Source organism: Rissa tridactyla, chromosome 10 (assembly GCF_028500815.1).
Source record: "Rissa tridactyla isolate bRisTri1 chromosome 10, bRisTri1.patW.cur.20221130, whole genome shotgun sequence".
NCBI lineage: Eukaryota > Metazoa > Chordata > Aves > Charadriiformes > Laridae > Rissa > Rissa tridactyla.
In genome coordinates this window covers 18,496,956-18,512,629 of record NC_071475.1, presented here as the reverse complement: position 1 = coordinate 18,512,629, position 15,674 = coordinate 18,496,956, and the positions used below count along the sequence as shown (strand labels likewise).

The 15,674-nt window shown below is 42.8% G+C and overlaps 1 protein-coding gene across 4 annotated transcripts in view; it reads right to left on the bottom strand.

The window, feature by feature from the left end:
* Positions 1-195: 195 nt before the first annotated feature.
* The window catches only part of PRKCD (protein kinase C delta), a 65,570-nt gene continuing 50,091 nt past the window's right edge, over positions 196-15,674 (bottom strand). For 3 of the 4 annotated variants that reach the window (XM_054216327.1, XM_054216326.1, XM_054216329.1), the window contains 14 exons: positions 13,002-13,158; positions 12,296-12,327; positions 11,533-11,618; positions 11,041-11,170; positions 10,310-10,410; positions 10,073-10,169; positions 8,431-8,564; positions 7,594-7,767; positions 6,930-7,021; positions 5,323-5,385; positions 3,053-3,191; positions 2,408-2,596; positions 2,031-2,159; positions 196-735 (listed from right to left, as the gene is read on the bottom strand). In XM_054216327.1, coding sequence (XP_054072302.1) covers positions 577-735; positions 2,031-2,159; positions 2,408-2,596; positions 3,053-3,191; positions 5,323-5,385; positions 6,930-7,021; positions 7,594-7,767; positions 8,431-8,564; positions 10,073-10,169; positions 10,310-10,410; positions 11,041-11,170; positions 11,533-11,618; positions 12,296-12,327; positions 13,002-13,158 — 1,682 coding nt within the window. In that variant the 3' untranslated portion in view covers positions 196-576. The remainder of the gene's footprint in view (positions 736-2,030; positions 2,160-2,407; positions 2,597-3,052; positions 3,192-5,322; positions 5,386-6,929; positions 7,022-7,593; positions 7,768-8,430; positions 8,565-10,072; positions 10,170-10,309; positions 10,411-11,040; positions 11,171-11,532; positions 11,619-12,295; positions 12,328-13,001; positions 13,159-15,674) is intronic. The other variant, XM_054216328.1, reaches the window with a different exon arrangement.

Sequence of the window (15,674 nt, the reverse complement as noted above, 5' to 3'; positions counted from 1 at the left end):
CTCCTGCTCTTGCAGGAGGATTAAGTGTGAAACTACCCAGAAGCTACAGGGTGCTCCCGAGAGGTCGGTAGCATTTGTATAACTGTTGGACAAACTGATCGGGGCTTAAAAACTAGTATTTTTTACTGTAGTTTAAAGACAACTGGAGTTTATATATTCTAGAAAAAAAAAGTATCACAAAGACACGAATGAAAGTTTAATGTAACTTCCTTTTAATTGAAGACAAATAAAAGAACCAAGGGCTCAAACACGTTTTTTAAAAAGACATCTTCTGTTTCCCAATGTCTTCTCTCGAGCAAAATATACAGCATATACATATATAACTACATTCAAGTACCAAACAGAATTTACATTTTCCCAAATAGAGAAAATAATGCACATGATTCACATACCTTAAACCCAACCATGCATAAAAGAACACTGCCAATAAATCAGCAGTTGGACATCATTAATCACACTACTGTGTATTATTCTGAAGTATCGACAACACCGTTGGAACACGTAACACTTAGCACTTGGGAGTTTTCGGTTTATAACATTTAACCCTGCTTTAAAGTCCGTTTCTGTTTAGGAGACTTACTTTTCTAAGATCTGTTCAAATTTAGGGTTAATAAAAGAAAATCCATCAAATGCAGACTGATCCATGGACTCGATCAGGTTTTTGTCGCTGTAAGACAATTTTGGCTTCTCGCTCAGAAATTCTCTGTCAAAGTTGTTGTAGTCGCTTGCTGATTTCTGCGTTAAACAGAGAGAAGACGGTTTGAGACAAGCTTTGTCACTTCTTCCAGAATAAATGGCTTAAACACGAAAGGTTAGAAAGTTACTTCTTGAGCTCTCTCCCTCCTCCCCTTTAAAGAAAAATCTCCTTTTTGCGTATTTTAACAACAGTATAAGATTATAATTGGGCAGTTGCTTATTGTTAGTAGAAAACAAATAGCACCAGATCACGTTGGAGAAGAACCAGCTGTATTTGCGATAACGTTTCCTGGAATTATCCAAAGATTCTCTATTGACAAAAGCAAAGCAGCACTTTAATATTAAGCCCAGCATTTCTAGCCATTAACCAAAACTTTCAAATTCCTGAAAGCGTTTTGCGGTCGGTACTTGTTCAGAGGAAAAAGCGATGCCTTGTTGCAGCTGCTTTGTGTGTGGATAAAATATTTGTGCACGTTTTGTAAAAATTGACGTTACTGAAGGCCATGTCTTACATTCTGAACCTCCAGAGGTTACTGTCTGTAGGATCCCTGTGTTTCCAGAGTTCCCACTTCTATGGGAACATGCAACGTGAAGTTTTCTGGTTTCGCCCAGGAGAGCTCTCCTCCCTCGAGTATGTAAGTACACGTTAAAGAGACTTGAGATCATTTTACCTGTACCAGTAACAGGGTGGAGGGAAACTGGTTTGGATTTTTAACCAAGTGAGATGAAATAGCAGCATCCCACGGTGATACAGACTGAGAGTAACGCAGTCTGTTCTTGAGGGGTTTTTTCAGGTAACGTGAGGCCAAGCAGTACAGAGAATGCATCTTTTTGCCCACTTGCAGACTGACGGCTGAGTTTGGAACACTCTTAGTTAATGCTCGTCGAGGATGCCTGTGGGCAGTGACCGCCTGAGTTAGCCCCAAGTTATGGGTCCTTTTCCCGCATGGACTTCCAGAAGACAAGAAGGCAAGAAGCTATCAACATTTCCAACATTGGGGCATATAAAACATTGTATTTTTCCAACGTTCTAAAGACTTAAGAAGAATGGCTATCAGAACTATTAGTTGATTTTAATGAAGATTGTAGTAGTAAAGAGGCTCCCTGAGAGAGGGTAGGAAGACAGTCTTAATAAGATGATTTCAGGGTAGTCGGAGGCATATAGTTCACCTTCTTATACCTGAACCATCCAAGAACAATGGGGTTTGAGATACGTAACTCTCTCATTTATAAAACGTGAGGAGAAACTTGCAGTGGGATAGTTCGAGAAATGACACCTCACCCCCAGGTTGCCATTTGCAGCGCTGCTGCGGAACAAAGAAGAACCCACGTACCACTTTGGGCCTGAAAGGAGGGTCCACCTCCCTCTTCTCTAGCGCCGCCCAGTTGATGGTTTTGAAGAAAGGGTGGTCTCTGATACTCCCAGTGACCCCAAGTCGTCTTGTTGGATCCCTTTCAAATAGCTGCAAGAGAAGAGAACCCGGTAAAGCCTTACGTCTGCTCAAAAGGTAGGTGGCACTGGAAGAACGATGGATATACTGCTAAAAGAACAAAAGTTGCTAACGGTAAACAGACCATTAGCAATTAAGCTGGCCTGAACTTTCCATCTGTAAAAGGAATTTGCTTGCTGATAACCGGCTCCTTTTAAAAGCCTAGATTTGTCCCTCCCTGGACAAATATGGTACCGCGACTCATTGAATAGCAGTCCTACCTTTTCTAAGATATCTTTTGATTCCTTGGTGATCCAGCGTGGGTAGTGAGGGGTGTCTACTCGGATTGACTCAAACAATTCATCTTCGTCATCCCCATGGAAAGGGGATTGCCCAATAAGCATCTCGTACAGCAGGACCCCAAATGACCACCAGTCCACCGAGAACGTGTACCTCAAACCTAGCAGGATCTTGTTCCACAGAAGCGCAGAGGAAGAAATACAAGTAATTAGTAAAAGGCAGCAATATATACCAAAAAAACAGAAGAGGGATTTTAAGAGAGAATCTTTAATAACTGGGATATTTAAGGGGGGGTGTGACAAATTGTTGACACTGATGCACATCTGTAGTTTTATCTTTGGCTGCTGTGCGTGGAAACGTGCACAGGTCATGGAGGGGTCTTTGCTCTCATTCAGAAATTTTCTCCGTTAACTTCTAAATAACCATGGTTTTTTAAACTTGCAGCCTTCTCTACCTTCTACAGAGAACTCAGATTTAATGCTTTTTTTCTGTGCTAATTAGACTTTTAGCTATTACTATTTACATTTCTGAACTGTTAGCCTACAAAGGGAGATTTAATCACAGTGGCTGCTCTAACATCAGTGTATTAAACCCGTCCCTGCGGCACGCGGCAGTGAGATACTGACCTCGGGAGCGATGTAGTCTGGGGTCCCGCAGAAAGTGCTCGCCTTGTTCTCGCCAACAACGTTTTCTTTGCACATTCCAAAGTCAGCTATTTTGATGTGGCCTTCTTTATCAAGCATCACATTGTCCAGTTTTAGGTCTCTGCAAAAAGTGTTTAAAAAAAAAAAAAAAAGAGTTAGGTTCTAAAGCCAAGGGAGTCATTTTTGTGTTCAGATGGATGCAGCTTCTTCCCTGATAAACGCCTACCCTACACCATACAAAGAGGCTTTTCAAGAAAATTATCATCCATCAACACAATACATACAAAACAGTACTCTTGTCCTTGAAGGCGGTAGGGAGAAGGGAAGAATTCTCACTTGTCAGAGTAAATAAGAGGCTGAGGTGTATTTCTAGTGCGTGACCTTACAGTCCTCAATGTTTGCTTGCAGATCCACAAGCAGAGCCGGTGCTTCTGTTGCTCCCGGAAGGAGGCGCCAGTTGATGCCCCACCAGCTGACACGGCGGTGCCGCACCAACTCCGTCGCTCAAAAGAAGGTTTGTTGGCAGGAGCGTGAACGTTTGAAGCGTGCCCAGCTTTTAATACTACCTGTGGCTTGTTCCTGGTTACAGCACGAGAAGGTTCATGTGTTGTGGGCACGGTCTGTGAAGTCTCCTATTCACGTCTATGTTCACAATAACGCTATTCAATCAAGTAAAAGCTTTTTAACAGCAGTTTCCAAAAGCTACATTCCCTCCCTTTGGCCGGGATGCATTTTTTTGTCCATCTGGCTGCAAAAGCACATACCGAGGAGGGCAGGCTGAAGAGAAACTGAACAGCCCTTCTGCTTACCAAGAAAGACTTGACTAGAGCAGCTAATTTTAGGTGAGAACAGGGCAGTCTTTTCTCCTTGGTGCCTTAAGTTCCCAGTATCAGCTACTTGCACTGCTCAGACCGTGAGCTGCAGCTCAAACCAAAAGTCCCTGAATCTAATGCAACGCACCATAAATCCTTCCCTGTTTGGACATCAGCTGCTGTTCACCCGAGTAAATCGAATATATTTGAGATGGGGAAAACTCCTGGTAACTTTGGGCACTGCACTTCCCTACCTACAGCAAGTTCTAAAATCTGTAAGGATGTGCGCTTACGTGCAAGGCCTACCTAAAACTGCTCCAAGTCAGGGTCTGGGATTATACTGGTAAGTGTTCTGGGGGAGAGGGGGGAGGAAAAGAAAGTACCTTTGGTTTTGCTGGTGTCCTGTTAGAAAATGGTATTGCTTCTCTAAAAATATTTCACACTATGAAATCTCCCTCCAGGAACATTCGAATTTAACGTAGGGAAATTTAACAGTGAGCCTAAACTTGTCTAGAAAATCTGGGATGGAAGGATTTTGTGCTGATGACAACGGAGCCTGGAGTTCAGTCCTTTCCTGTACAAAAACCTGCGGGCGGCAGTGGGAATACAGTTGGGTGCATGAACCTTCCTGGGTTATGGCTGTCTTCTCCGAGAGGCAGACGGGCTCGTAACAATCACCTTTCTTCCCCAGGGAGGATCCCTGTAATGTTTATCCTCTTAAGAAACACTTTTTTACTAGTCTCTCACTTCAGCAAATTGCCTTGAAGGATGGATGCTCCAGCAGAGGTTTCCTGTGTCTGTAGAGACGGACAACAGCAGATGTTTGGGGGCGTTGTGTAACTGGCTCTCAAGAACAACAGCCGTTGTTCTCTGCACCCGTGCGTGACAGAGGTAAGAGCAACCTGAGCAAGCAGTTACCAACTGGTGCTTTGAAGCTGGGGGTGGGGTGAAAAGGCTGGAGAAAGGAAATTGAGGCAGAAACTACATTAAAATAAACTTCTGATCGCTTGTAGCCTGGGTATTTAGCAGCTGATCGGGATCTGGCCCCTGATGTTTCAACCTGGTGAGGCAGAGGCATCAATATCCTGGTTTCCATGGGAGGGAAAACCAGACAACTTTCACCTCGGTGGTTTTCACAAGGCCAGGAGAATTGATAGCCTCAAGGACCCTCTCCCTTGCCTCCAAAATAAACAGAGTCATGATTTGAAGGAGTGTTTAAAAATAACTGAAACAAACCCGCTTTTGTGTAACACAAATAACATTCCATCATTCTGGTTGCCAAGGAAGAAAACCACACAGATATAGATTCATCTCCGGCATGTTAATGCCCTTGGAAAAGCTGTCTGACAGTTTTGACTCGCTACATCAATCCGCAATTCAAAGACGCATGAAGTGCTAAGACAATTCACAGGTCCCGCGCTGGAGGTAGCTGGTACTCACCTATAAATAATGCCTTTGCTGTGAAGAAACTGTAGCCCACATAAAATTTCAGCTCCATAAAACCTGAAAAGACCAAAACATCTTTTAATCTGTCTTGCTCAGTGAAAACAGAGTCAGTGCAACTGGCCGGAAGAGCTGCCGTATGTGTCGCTTCATGGAGTGAGAAGTACCGTACACTTCTTTAAATACTAATATACCTGTATTTCTATAGCTGGGTGCTGTAAATTGCAAGTTAATCCCTTCCCCACACATGTAGTATCTAATGCCAAACAGTAGAGGGGACACGACAGCAACTTGCCTTAATGCTTCAATCCACTTCTATTTGGGAACAATGTCCCTTTTCTACTCTTTAATAGCCTTTGTACATTTTTGGTGATACACACATGGCTTTTGAAAGACAGGCTCTGGGAGCTCCGTACTGGCAGGATTGCTTTCGGAGGGACTGGGCGCTAACGGCAGAGTTAGAGCTCACCTAGCTCCCCCCGCACCTGCCCAGCCGCATCTCTTCAGGGGCATTCTCCTCCAAAAAGGAGGCGATAATCCAGAGCACATGAAGGAAGATGCTAAAAGAATACTTTCCCCACCCCCAAAATGTGTTAAAAGCTTTTTTCTTTTTTCTCTTTTTTTTTTTTAATTGAACAGATATAAAATTATTTCCACTTCTGCATAGCAGAACGAACGTGGACCCGAGACTTCAGGAATAGGTACAGAGGCTGCCAAATACACAGACTTTTGCAGGAATGGAGGTAAGCTGGAGGGGCTTTGCCAGTTTGTTGCTGGGGAGAGTGGGAAGGGAGCTGGCCCTGACCTATAAAACTGGCTGCTGCCAGCCATGATTTACGCCAGACCCCTTGATCTGATCCCGTCCAGTCAGTGTCCCGTGGTACTGCACCCAGCGACACACGGGATTTTTCCAGCCTGGTCATACAATCGCACCGCTGCTGACGGGCGGCTCCACTACCCTGCGCTCTTACATCTAAGGTCTTGCGCGCTCCCCTTCAATGGTACAATTAAAACCCTCCTGCTTTGGGGTGAGAGAGGTAGAAACTGACCTAAAACTAAAAAATGATGATAGGTAAAGTGACAATGATATTTTTGCATCTTTTACGCCTTCAGCTGCAGTGATCTTTAAGCCGTAGGTAACTGACACAATTGCACGTGCTAAACGAAGTGCTTACCCATTGTGTTAGTATCTTGTGGAATGCGCAGGTTTTCCTGCTGTACTGTCATGTCAATTTAGCAATACTAGTAAATAATACAAGCATTGGGTTTTTTTCCCCATGCTGTTTTCCAATTTTTCCATCAAAATACTGCCTTAAGAGACACCGAAGCTGTACCTTTTCCTTTTCGTTGCTGGCTTGTGTTGCAGTTTACTTTTAGCATCTCTAGGTACAACCATCCCATGAAGTAAAACATCACACACGTAAATTAAGAAACTCCAGCTCCATGCATCATTAAGTGAGCTTCTTCACTGGATTAAACAGTGCCTAGAAATACCTCTTCACTCCTCAGCCACTGAAACTTGGGTGAGAGGCTGCAGGTAAGTGGTGCAGAACTAGAGACTAAAATGATTCACGGAGATGGGGCCTGATGGGGTGCGGACTTACGTTGCTCTGTAGAGATCGAAACGCCCCTTGTCTTGTATGTGGAACATCAGGTCTCCCCCATTCAGGAACTCCATAACGAAGAACAGATGATCCTGTTTGCAAGTGACCAGAGAATGGAAAAATTACTGTGCTATTGCAACCGTGTATGATGTGGCGATGCAGCTGCTGGGGACCAAGCAGCCACTTTTCCTCCTCTCCTGAATATTCCTGTTTCATGCACCCTTAAGAGTGTGAGGGTCCTACAGATTTGAGTAGTCTGGTCTTGTATTGCAAAGCTAAATCGCTGATTTTGTATTCTATGGAGTTCTAGGCTTCATAAAAATATATATTTAAACAGACTTACTGACTTCTACTTCTGTCAGTCTTTCCCCCCCCCCCCCCCCCTCACTGAGGGTAAAGTTAAGATCAAGGACTTAAATTAAACTGCCTCTTATCTCGTTCCAGATTGCATAGATGTTTTCCTGATCTCATTCTGTTCTCATCAATGTATGTGGGGGTCATACTCCTATTTACTTTCCACACGGCCTGTGAACTACTGCACAGAGCACAAGAAAAGGAAATTTAATCCTTGCATCACTAAGTTACTTTGACTTGACTGCCAGTAACAGCATCCATTAAGAGGCCAAATTTGTTGTGTTGCTGTTGCCATTGGGCTTTTTCCTACCTTTGTCTGAAACGTGCAGTAAAGATGTGTGAGAAAGGGATTTTCCCATGCAAGCGCGAGAACCCGCTTTTCCACCATGGTACATTCCACGTCATCATCAATTAGCACCACGTCTTTTTTCAGAGCTTTGATAGCAAAGAATTCATTCTTCCCTTTGAGCTCAGCAAGCAGAACCTACAAAAAATAAGAGATGACAGCACGTGGAGGAAAGACTGTAGCTGGTGGTATCAGTAAGGGAAAGTCAGAGGTGTTTATAGCAGGTGCAATGACAATTAGAAAGGATTTAAATGGAAAAGATGGGTGAGATTTGGGCAGGCGAAGTTGCTGGGCACAGAGATGAGGAGATGGGGCTCAAGGACCAGGTAACACTGGCACAGCAGCTTCCAGGACCGTTTTTCTGTCGATGTCTTGTGAGTGTATGAAAAGAAGACGTGGAAAGGCTCTTCCTTCGTTAGAGCTGTATTTTCACAGACACGAGGGGACAGACAGCGTGGGTAGAAGTGACGCTGCTCTCCCACACCCGCCCGGCCATTGCGCTGGAGCATTATCAGGCTGTTGCTATACAGAGCATAAAATATCCTTTTGCACTGCGGTGCATAAAGGGCAATTCCTCTGCCTTGATCCTAAATAACAGAAAAAACATTGTGCATTATGAACACTTTTGAGTTTAGACAAGGCTCCAGTGATGAATTTGTCGTGTCTTTGACAAAGATGGCTGTATTCAATTCTGTTAAAAGATTATCTACCCAAGACCTTTCTGGTTAACGGAAATAGCCCATCACATGGCAGGGATCAAAGCAAAGCAGTCACCTCAAGCTCCGTAAGTTTGTTACGTACCTTTCCAAAACTTCCTTTCCCTAGTACTTTATGGAAGACAAAGCTGTCTATGTTGAATTTTCTCCTGCTTGCAATTCGTGACGCTGTCTTGGCTGTGCTTCCCTCCCAGAGTTTATCGTACTCGCTGCTATCTGCTAATGGAAAGAGGGAGTTTAAAGTTCAATAGATGCAGAAATACTGCATGACTCAGATCGCCCACTAAGAATTAAGGACTGCCATGCTATTTCAGTGCATCTGCTGCTGGAATACTGGTGAATCTAAACATAAGGGTCAAATCCTGAAGTTTATAACAAAGTTTAAATTACGTGAGCACACTGGGAAGTGTTGGATTTGAATTGAATCTGTGATTGTTTCTAATGCTGGGCTTAAGCAATACTTAAGACAGGCATTATAAAAATCAAAGGCGCTTTCCCCTAATTTCCCAAGAATCAGAGCAGAATTTGTAGAAAAACATACTTTGCAAGGGCTGCCTGTCGACAAATTATTTTTCTTCTTTTAAAAGAACAGGCTAGTTCCTCAGCCTATGCAGAGAGGCTGTAAAAAGATCTTCTTTATGCTCAAATGCTGGCTAAGCAGCACGATCATGCAGGTTAATCCTGGTTATATCCTAAAATTAATAACCGTACTTTTTTTTTTTGACCTCCACTGCATGGATCTGCTGGGTCACTATCGAGACACTGACGATAACTGTGAGATGATGCTGCGTGCGCCCCACAAGCTGCCCCGCATCTGCAGCAACCCAGGGAGGAATCACAGCAGCTGCACCCTGAATTACTATTGAACCAAACCACCTTTGCAAGAGTTTTTCTTTTTTTTTTTTTTTTTTTTTTTCTCCTCTGTTCTGGCAAACCAGAACAAGTATGATAAAGTATATCAACATAATTTTCTTACTCGGCATTTCAAGAGAATTAGTCCAACACGTGGATGAATATACAAAATCCTGTACCACCCATTATCTCTTACTGAGCCTGGTGATTCCCCTCTGGTAAAATGTTCCTTCTACTGTTGCATTTAGTTTTGCATAAATCATCATAGGTTAGCAGTTACGAAAATAAGGCTTATACAATGCTAGAACTCTTCAGCAATTGTAAAAAACAAAGCAAAACAACTAAACTTTACTCTGAAGCTGTACAGATAGGATTCCGGGTACTACTTAAAACTATTTCAGCCATTTAATTTCAAGTAGTGTGTTGGCTATTCGCACCCTAAAATAGAGAGCACTTGTCATTGGTTCCAAATTGGTTGGTGAACAAATCAAGATAATTAGCAATGTGCCTGACATTTCAGTTGCAGGAGGGAGGGAAGCGTGTTGTACGCGCGTGGCTGGTTAGGGAAGCATCCTCCAGCTCCGTCACGGGGAACTGGGCGGCAGTGAGCAAATCAGGCATTTTGCAGCAAGGTGGGTGTGCTCAGGGAGTCGAACCTGCAGGCATTTGTCAAAAGTTATCTAAGCATTTTGCGTGGCTGGGAGAAGGTAAAAAGAAATACATGCTTTTTTTTTTTAACAGTGCTTATTAAAAAAACAACAAACCAACAAAAGAAATTGTCTAACATAAGGCAAGAATGAATAACTACTTAAATTGTTAAGTTTGTGTAGTCCGGTAGGTAAATGGCTAAATTAAAACATTGTAGTTTTTCTCACCTGTCGTATCTCCCCCTGGACCTCTAGGTTTCTTATCAAAATCTTGATAAATACCAACACTTTCTACAGATCCAGAATCGGACCTTCGTGTAGATTTCTGTGGAGGAAGGGAACATTTGAAATCACACGTGCATTATTACTTTAGAAATACTTATAACTATAGCTGTTAAATGTAACATGACGGGAGGCCAAACTTTTCTTTTTTATTATTAACTCCAGTACATATCTTTAGCATACCTGGCTAACTTGATTTAAAGCTTCAGCTAGCAACTTCTGGTTTATTCCACATAAGTTTGCCACCTTCTTCTGGCATTTGTGATGTACATTCATCCCACATTCTAAAAGAAATGTAAGGATGGTTATAAAAGCATCAGAAAAATACTGTCTGACATTACACCAAGAAGGGCTGTTTCTATGTGCAGTTCAGAAACCTTGTTATAAGACCAGATTGGACGTGGATCTATCATTGTTAATAAAAATTACAGTTTTAATATTTACCTCAGTGAAGGCTACAAAAATTGTTCAAAAGGAGAAAAATCCAATCATTATTACTTTATTGTCAAAATCTGTTACAATAAAGATCATCTCGCCTTTTTGTGGGGGAGTTATAAAACAGCATTTACAGTAAACACTTTCAACACACTTTTACGTGCTACCTTGAGTCAGACTCACCAAATTCCAGCTATTCCCAAAGTAGTAATTTTGATGATACTCAAGATTACACCTCCACAGCACGTTCCGTGACTCCATGAGAAGCTCGCCTTGGCTGAGCTCTCACACGAGCCAAGTGCCCGGTTGTCTCTCTTGAGTGCAAAAGCTTTTTCAACCACGCGTGCATGAGATGAACCCCGTTCTATACAATGCACATCTAGAAACGCACTGTGTGTAGCCATAGCTCATCTCTAGTGGGCGTCTGAACACTGGAAAAGCTGGGAGAGGTCCCAGCTGCCCTCCCGCCGCCTCCCTACCTTCACATTTGAGTCCTTGTTTGACCAGCCCCCAGAGCAGGCTGCCGCAGTGGTCACAGAAGGTAGGGCTCATGTAGTTGTAAACTTTGAAGCGATGAGGCATGTCAATGTTGAAACGTTCCTTCTGAAACTGAGGACCAGGAGAGGGGTGAGGCACTCCACCCAAAACAGGACCAGCTTTTTACAAAAAACGGCTTGGGTATCATAAATCTATAACAATTTTATCTTGAATACCCCAGTCTTAACATCCCTTGTCTAGCAGGGAAAGAACCTGCCCATCAAATACCACCCACCCCCTTGCAGGGCTTTTAGTTACTTTTCTTGCTTTAAAGTTTCATCCATTACACATCACGTATAATCTTCGAAAGACAGTCGCTTGGGTTGTACAGCCAAGCGCCTCCCAAATGGACCTGGCCTTTTCTATACGAGGTTTTGTTAAACCAGGGGTGTTTAATGTAATAATTACACTCAAAATACTGTTCCAGCTCTTACCATCGTGTCCCTGCTGTTGGCTGCAGTACCAGTGCACCTCCCAATGATTTTATCAATACATTTCTTATGAATAGCTGCATTGCATTCTTCAAGACATGCACAAGAAAAAAAAGGATTCCTTCAGATAATAAACACACGGGATGAGGCGTTCACATTTCACAGCACAATGTGAAAAACACACTCCTTTACGTCGTACTATATACACCAAAACATTTCTTTTCTATCAATCAAGGTGATGAACTTTTTAAAGCAGCTTCCCCCACATTTTCTTTTTATGTGACCTCTATTTCTAAACTAAATCTGCTGCCATTAGGAAATGCCACCAGCATTTGATAACAGAAGGATAATATTCTGCTTTGGAGTTTTACCCTTTGGTATCTCCCCTACTGTTTCGAGTAATGCAGAGAGATCTACGCTAAGTCAAAAGTGCTTTTCAATTCAGCTGTAAAACCCATCAATAATTGTAATTTATTTTAGAAAGGGTTTCCTAAAAACCGCTCTCATAAATGAGTGCAAGTTTTCAACTGCACTACACGCTAATGAGAAGAACAGCTAAGTCGAAATCTTGATACTAAAAACTGAGGTAGGAATCATAATTAGACAGCTTTACGTTATCATGCAAAACCACTGTTTAATATCTGCTACTACCTATGGTGATGGTACACTGTGCCACGCACATTTTCAGAAGATTTTTTCAACAGTAACTATTAAATCTACACATTAACGTGAAAAACAGTAGAAGAAAAAAGTAGAATTAACTTACGCCTACATTTGTATCCCTGCTTGTTGAGTCCCCTGAAAAACAAATGATAAAGAAATAAACCATGAAAGCATGTATTTGCTGGAATAAAAGGTGTTTGGTTTTTTTTTTTATTTTTACCACGTCCACCAATCAATCCTTTGCCTATAGGAATAGTTGTTCAAATTAAAAAACTGGTCTAACTTCTGCTATTCAGAATCCTCTCTTAGGAAGGCAAGGTTTAGAAGATACGGTAGCGTGTTTCCATAACCAGCAATTTAGGAGGGAAACCCAGAACAGACAAGGTTTCAATCACACGGGAAATCCTCCTGATCTGACTTACATGAAAATGGCTTTACTGTGAAAGAGATCCAGCTTTTTGCTCTCAGGGGGTCTTTACTCTGCTATCAGCCGCTTCACATCTCAAAGTCTGAGCACTGTTTTCTCCGATCCACCCCTCTCACTCTCGTGAAAGAGCTGCTGTTGATAAGGGGCCAGATCTCATTTGATGCTGATGAAATTTTTGCCAATTATTTCTGTGGTAAAAATGTTCAAGTTCTATTTTTTAATGTGGAAGAGACAACTATAGTTCTTAGGTATAACAATGCTCTTAGTAAATACATTATTTCCACTTCCCAACACGTGTCATGTTTTGCCTCAATATACCTGGAGCAAATTTTGCAATTATTTAGCCTTTGTGGATGGAGGAAGCTTAGCGTTTCCTTCTTACCATACAAAGTCTTTGCAGACAGAACAAAATGTAGGTTGTCCAAAGAAGGTAGCAATAAATTCATGATTTTTGATGTAGTGGATTTTGGCTTGCTTGATAGCTCCCCTCCTGTTCATAGTTACTGTCCCCTCTTCTTCCCTCATCGACTGTTTGCAATCTAAGGGGGAGACAAGACGACATACTTTTAATACTTTAAGGTATTACAAAGATTAACATTTGCATCTCCAAAACGTCCAGTTTCTTTTCCTGTCCCAGACTTGTGTTTCTATTTATTTTACACCTGCATTCTGCAGACGTTCAGTCCAACAAGGGTGGAAGACATAACGCGCTCTGCTTCCGAAGGCGTCTCTCTCTCGCTTTCAAGCGCTTCCCTCCCCTGCTCATTCAGAAGCAGCCTTCAGCACGGGGAGGGGAGAGCTGAGGGGAAGAAGCAGGAATGGAGTACAGTCTTGCCAGAGAAATTACACACACAGTTATTTCTTGAAAAAAACATAAGCTCCTATATATTATATGATTTATATGCAAGAAAAATAAACGTTTTATTGGGAGCAGTAGGGTCTTCTTCAGCAGAAGCTTTTTCATGCTGCTGCTCCGTGTGACCTCCTGAGCCAGGACTACAGCGGAAAGGCAAGTGAAGTGCTGCAGGACCTCCTGAGTCACCACCGGACCGTACTGCTGTGAGGCGGGTTTCTTCCAGCCTCCGGGATCATTAAACAGTGAGGACAAATGAGATTTTCAATTAGACATTCCCATTATAATATCTCGTAACGCTGATGCTATAGCTGTCAACATGTCCTGGTCTCATTCCTCTCCCTTCCTAGCCCCCAGGGGGTTACTGTACATAGTGCTATATAACATTATAACACAATATATATATACACTATATATATATATATTATGTATACTATGTATATACTGAAGCATCAAATACTACACACATAGTAATTACATATGGTATTATCCAAGAAATAAAACAAACAGAAAAATTCTATGTATATACTATGTATATACTGAAGCATCAAATACTACACACATAGTAATTACATACGGCATTAGCCAAGAAATAGAACGACAAAAATCCTCAGGCTCTGAGTCCAACTGGCTCACGCAGGTCCCTCATTACAGGTTATAGTTACTTTCACTCATTTCCAAGGAAACGTCTCAGCTTCTCTTGGAAAAATGAGTCTCTTCCATCACAATCTTTCAGCCACAACTCAGACTATATAGTCTTACTTATACAAACTCTTCCTATTATTTTCAAAATGTAGCAGAGGTAAGCCCGTGAAGATGTATCAAAAGAGACTGGGCAACTGGTCATTTAACCCTAGGACACGTTTCTTGTCAACAGAGAGGAGCTGTTGAGGGACAATCCCACCCCGCAGGAACCCAGCAGGTTTGAATCAGCAGCTGGAGCTGATCAAGTTCTAACCGCATCAGCTCTGGCCAGCAGCTTGCGGGTCCCCATCTGGGAGAAATGTGGGCACGGTTCACAGGTTGAAAGTGCTGCAAAGCTCAGGGGAAGAGGAGATTGCCATCTGCAGGGTGGGAGTTTCCACAACAACGCAGTGAGGGAAAAGCCAGAAGAGCATTTTTCCCATTGTCAATGCAATACAATCTGGTTTTATTTGCTCCATTGCATTGCTGCCTGTTATCAGTATCAGTGGGAGCTTTGCTTTTTATACTGATAGGAAGAGATTCGTTTCCTTTGCCGAGTCACACTAACCGCGATGCCTGAGCTCACTGCAGAGTCACACAGGAGCCCTCTTTTTCTTGTTGCTAGCCGCGCTTGGGTTTTGTCATTTCATTAGCTGGCTGCCACCACTGCTATTCCAAGACCACTGAACCTGGAATACAATCTATCATTTGATACCATTTTGAGTGCCATGAACTAATTTATCAGTCACAGCCAACAGCAGACTGCAGCAGCATGTACTGTCTTAGAAAAGGACGGACAACGTCAGCTTAGAGATTAAGGAAAGATTAAGCACAATAATGAAAAGAAAGATCAAAAAAGGTCCCCGGGTTTTGCCACTAAGTATTAATGCACTTTTCTGGGAAACTGGCCATCTGGTTCAGAGAAAAATCCACCCTGCCTCCCCCTGAAAAGAGCGCACAGCATGCTCTATGACACCCTGGCGCTACGTACGCCTCCGAATTACCTCTTCCCCTCCAGGAAGAGGATTAATTTCTGCTGTTCAAACAGGCTACTGAGTTCACCCAACGAAAACTCCCATCAGCTGCTGCACTTCAGCCTGTCGCAGTCCGCAAACAGCGCTGTCTCCGTGTTTGATCCCGCTGAGCAAACACACAGACCTCACCCGCAGGTCCTCCAATGCTTCAGGGAAAGGCGCATGGAAGGAAAAGGCCACTGCTGAGAGTCGGTAATGCTTCGTATTGTTTGCTGCATGAAAAGGATGTCTTCGTAAGGGCGATTTAATCAGTAACAGCAACGAAGCAGAGAAAGGCATGTTGCTTTATACCATGTATTCTGAGGAGACAGAGCAGATTGAGGGACAAAAGCTTCCCTGAAGTCTGTAACACAAGCAAACCCAGTGTGTAGTGAGGAACCGACAGGATTCACCAGGTGAACAGGCCACAGCTTCTCCTCGTGCTGAAATACTCGTAGCAATTTAGTATTGCTGATATGGCGTGCAAAATCGTCTCACAAAACTT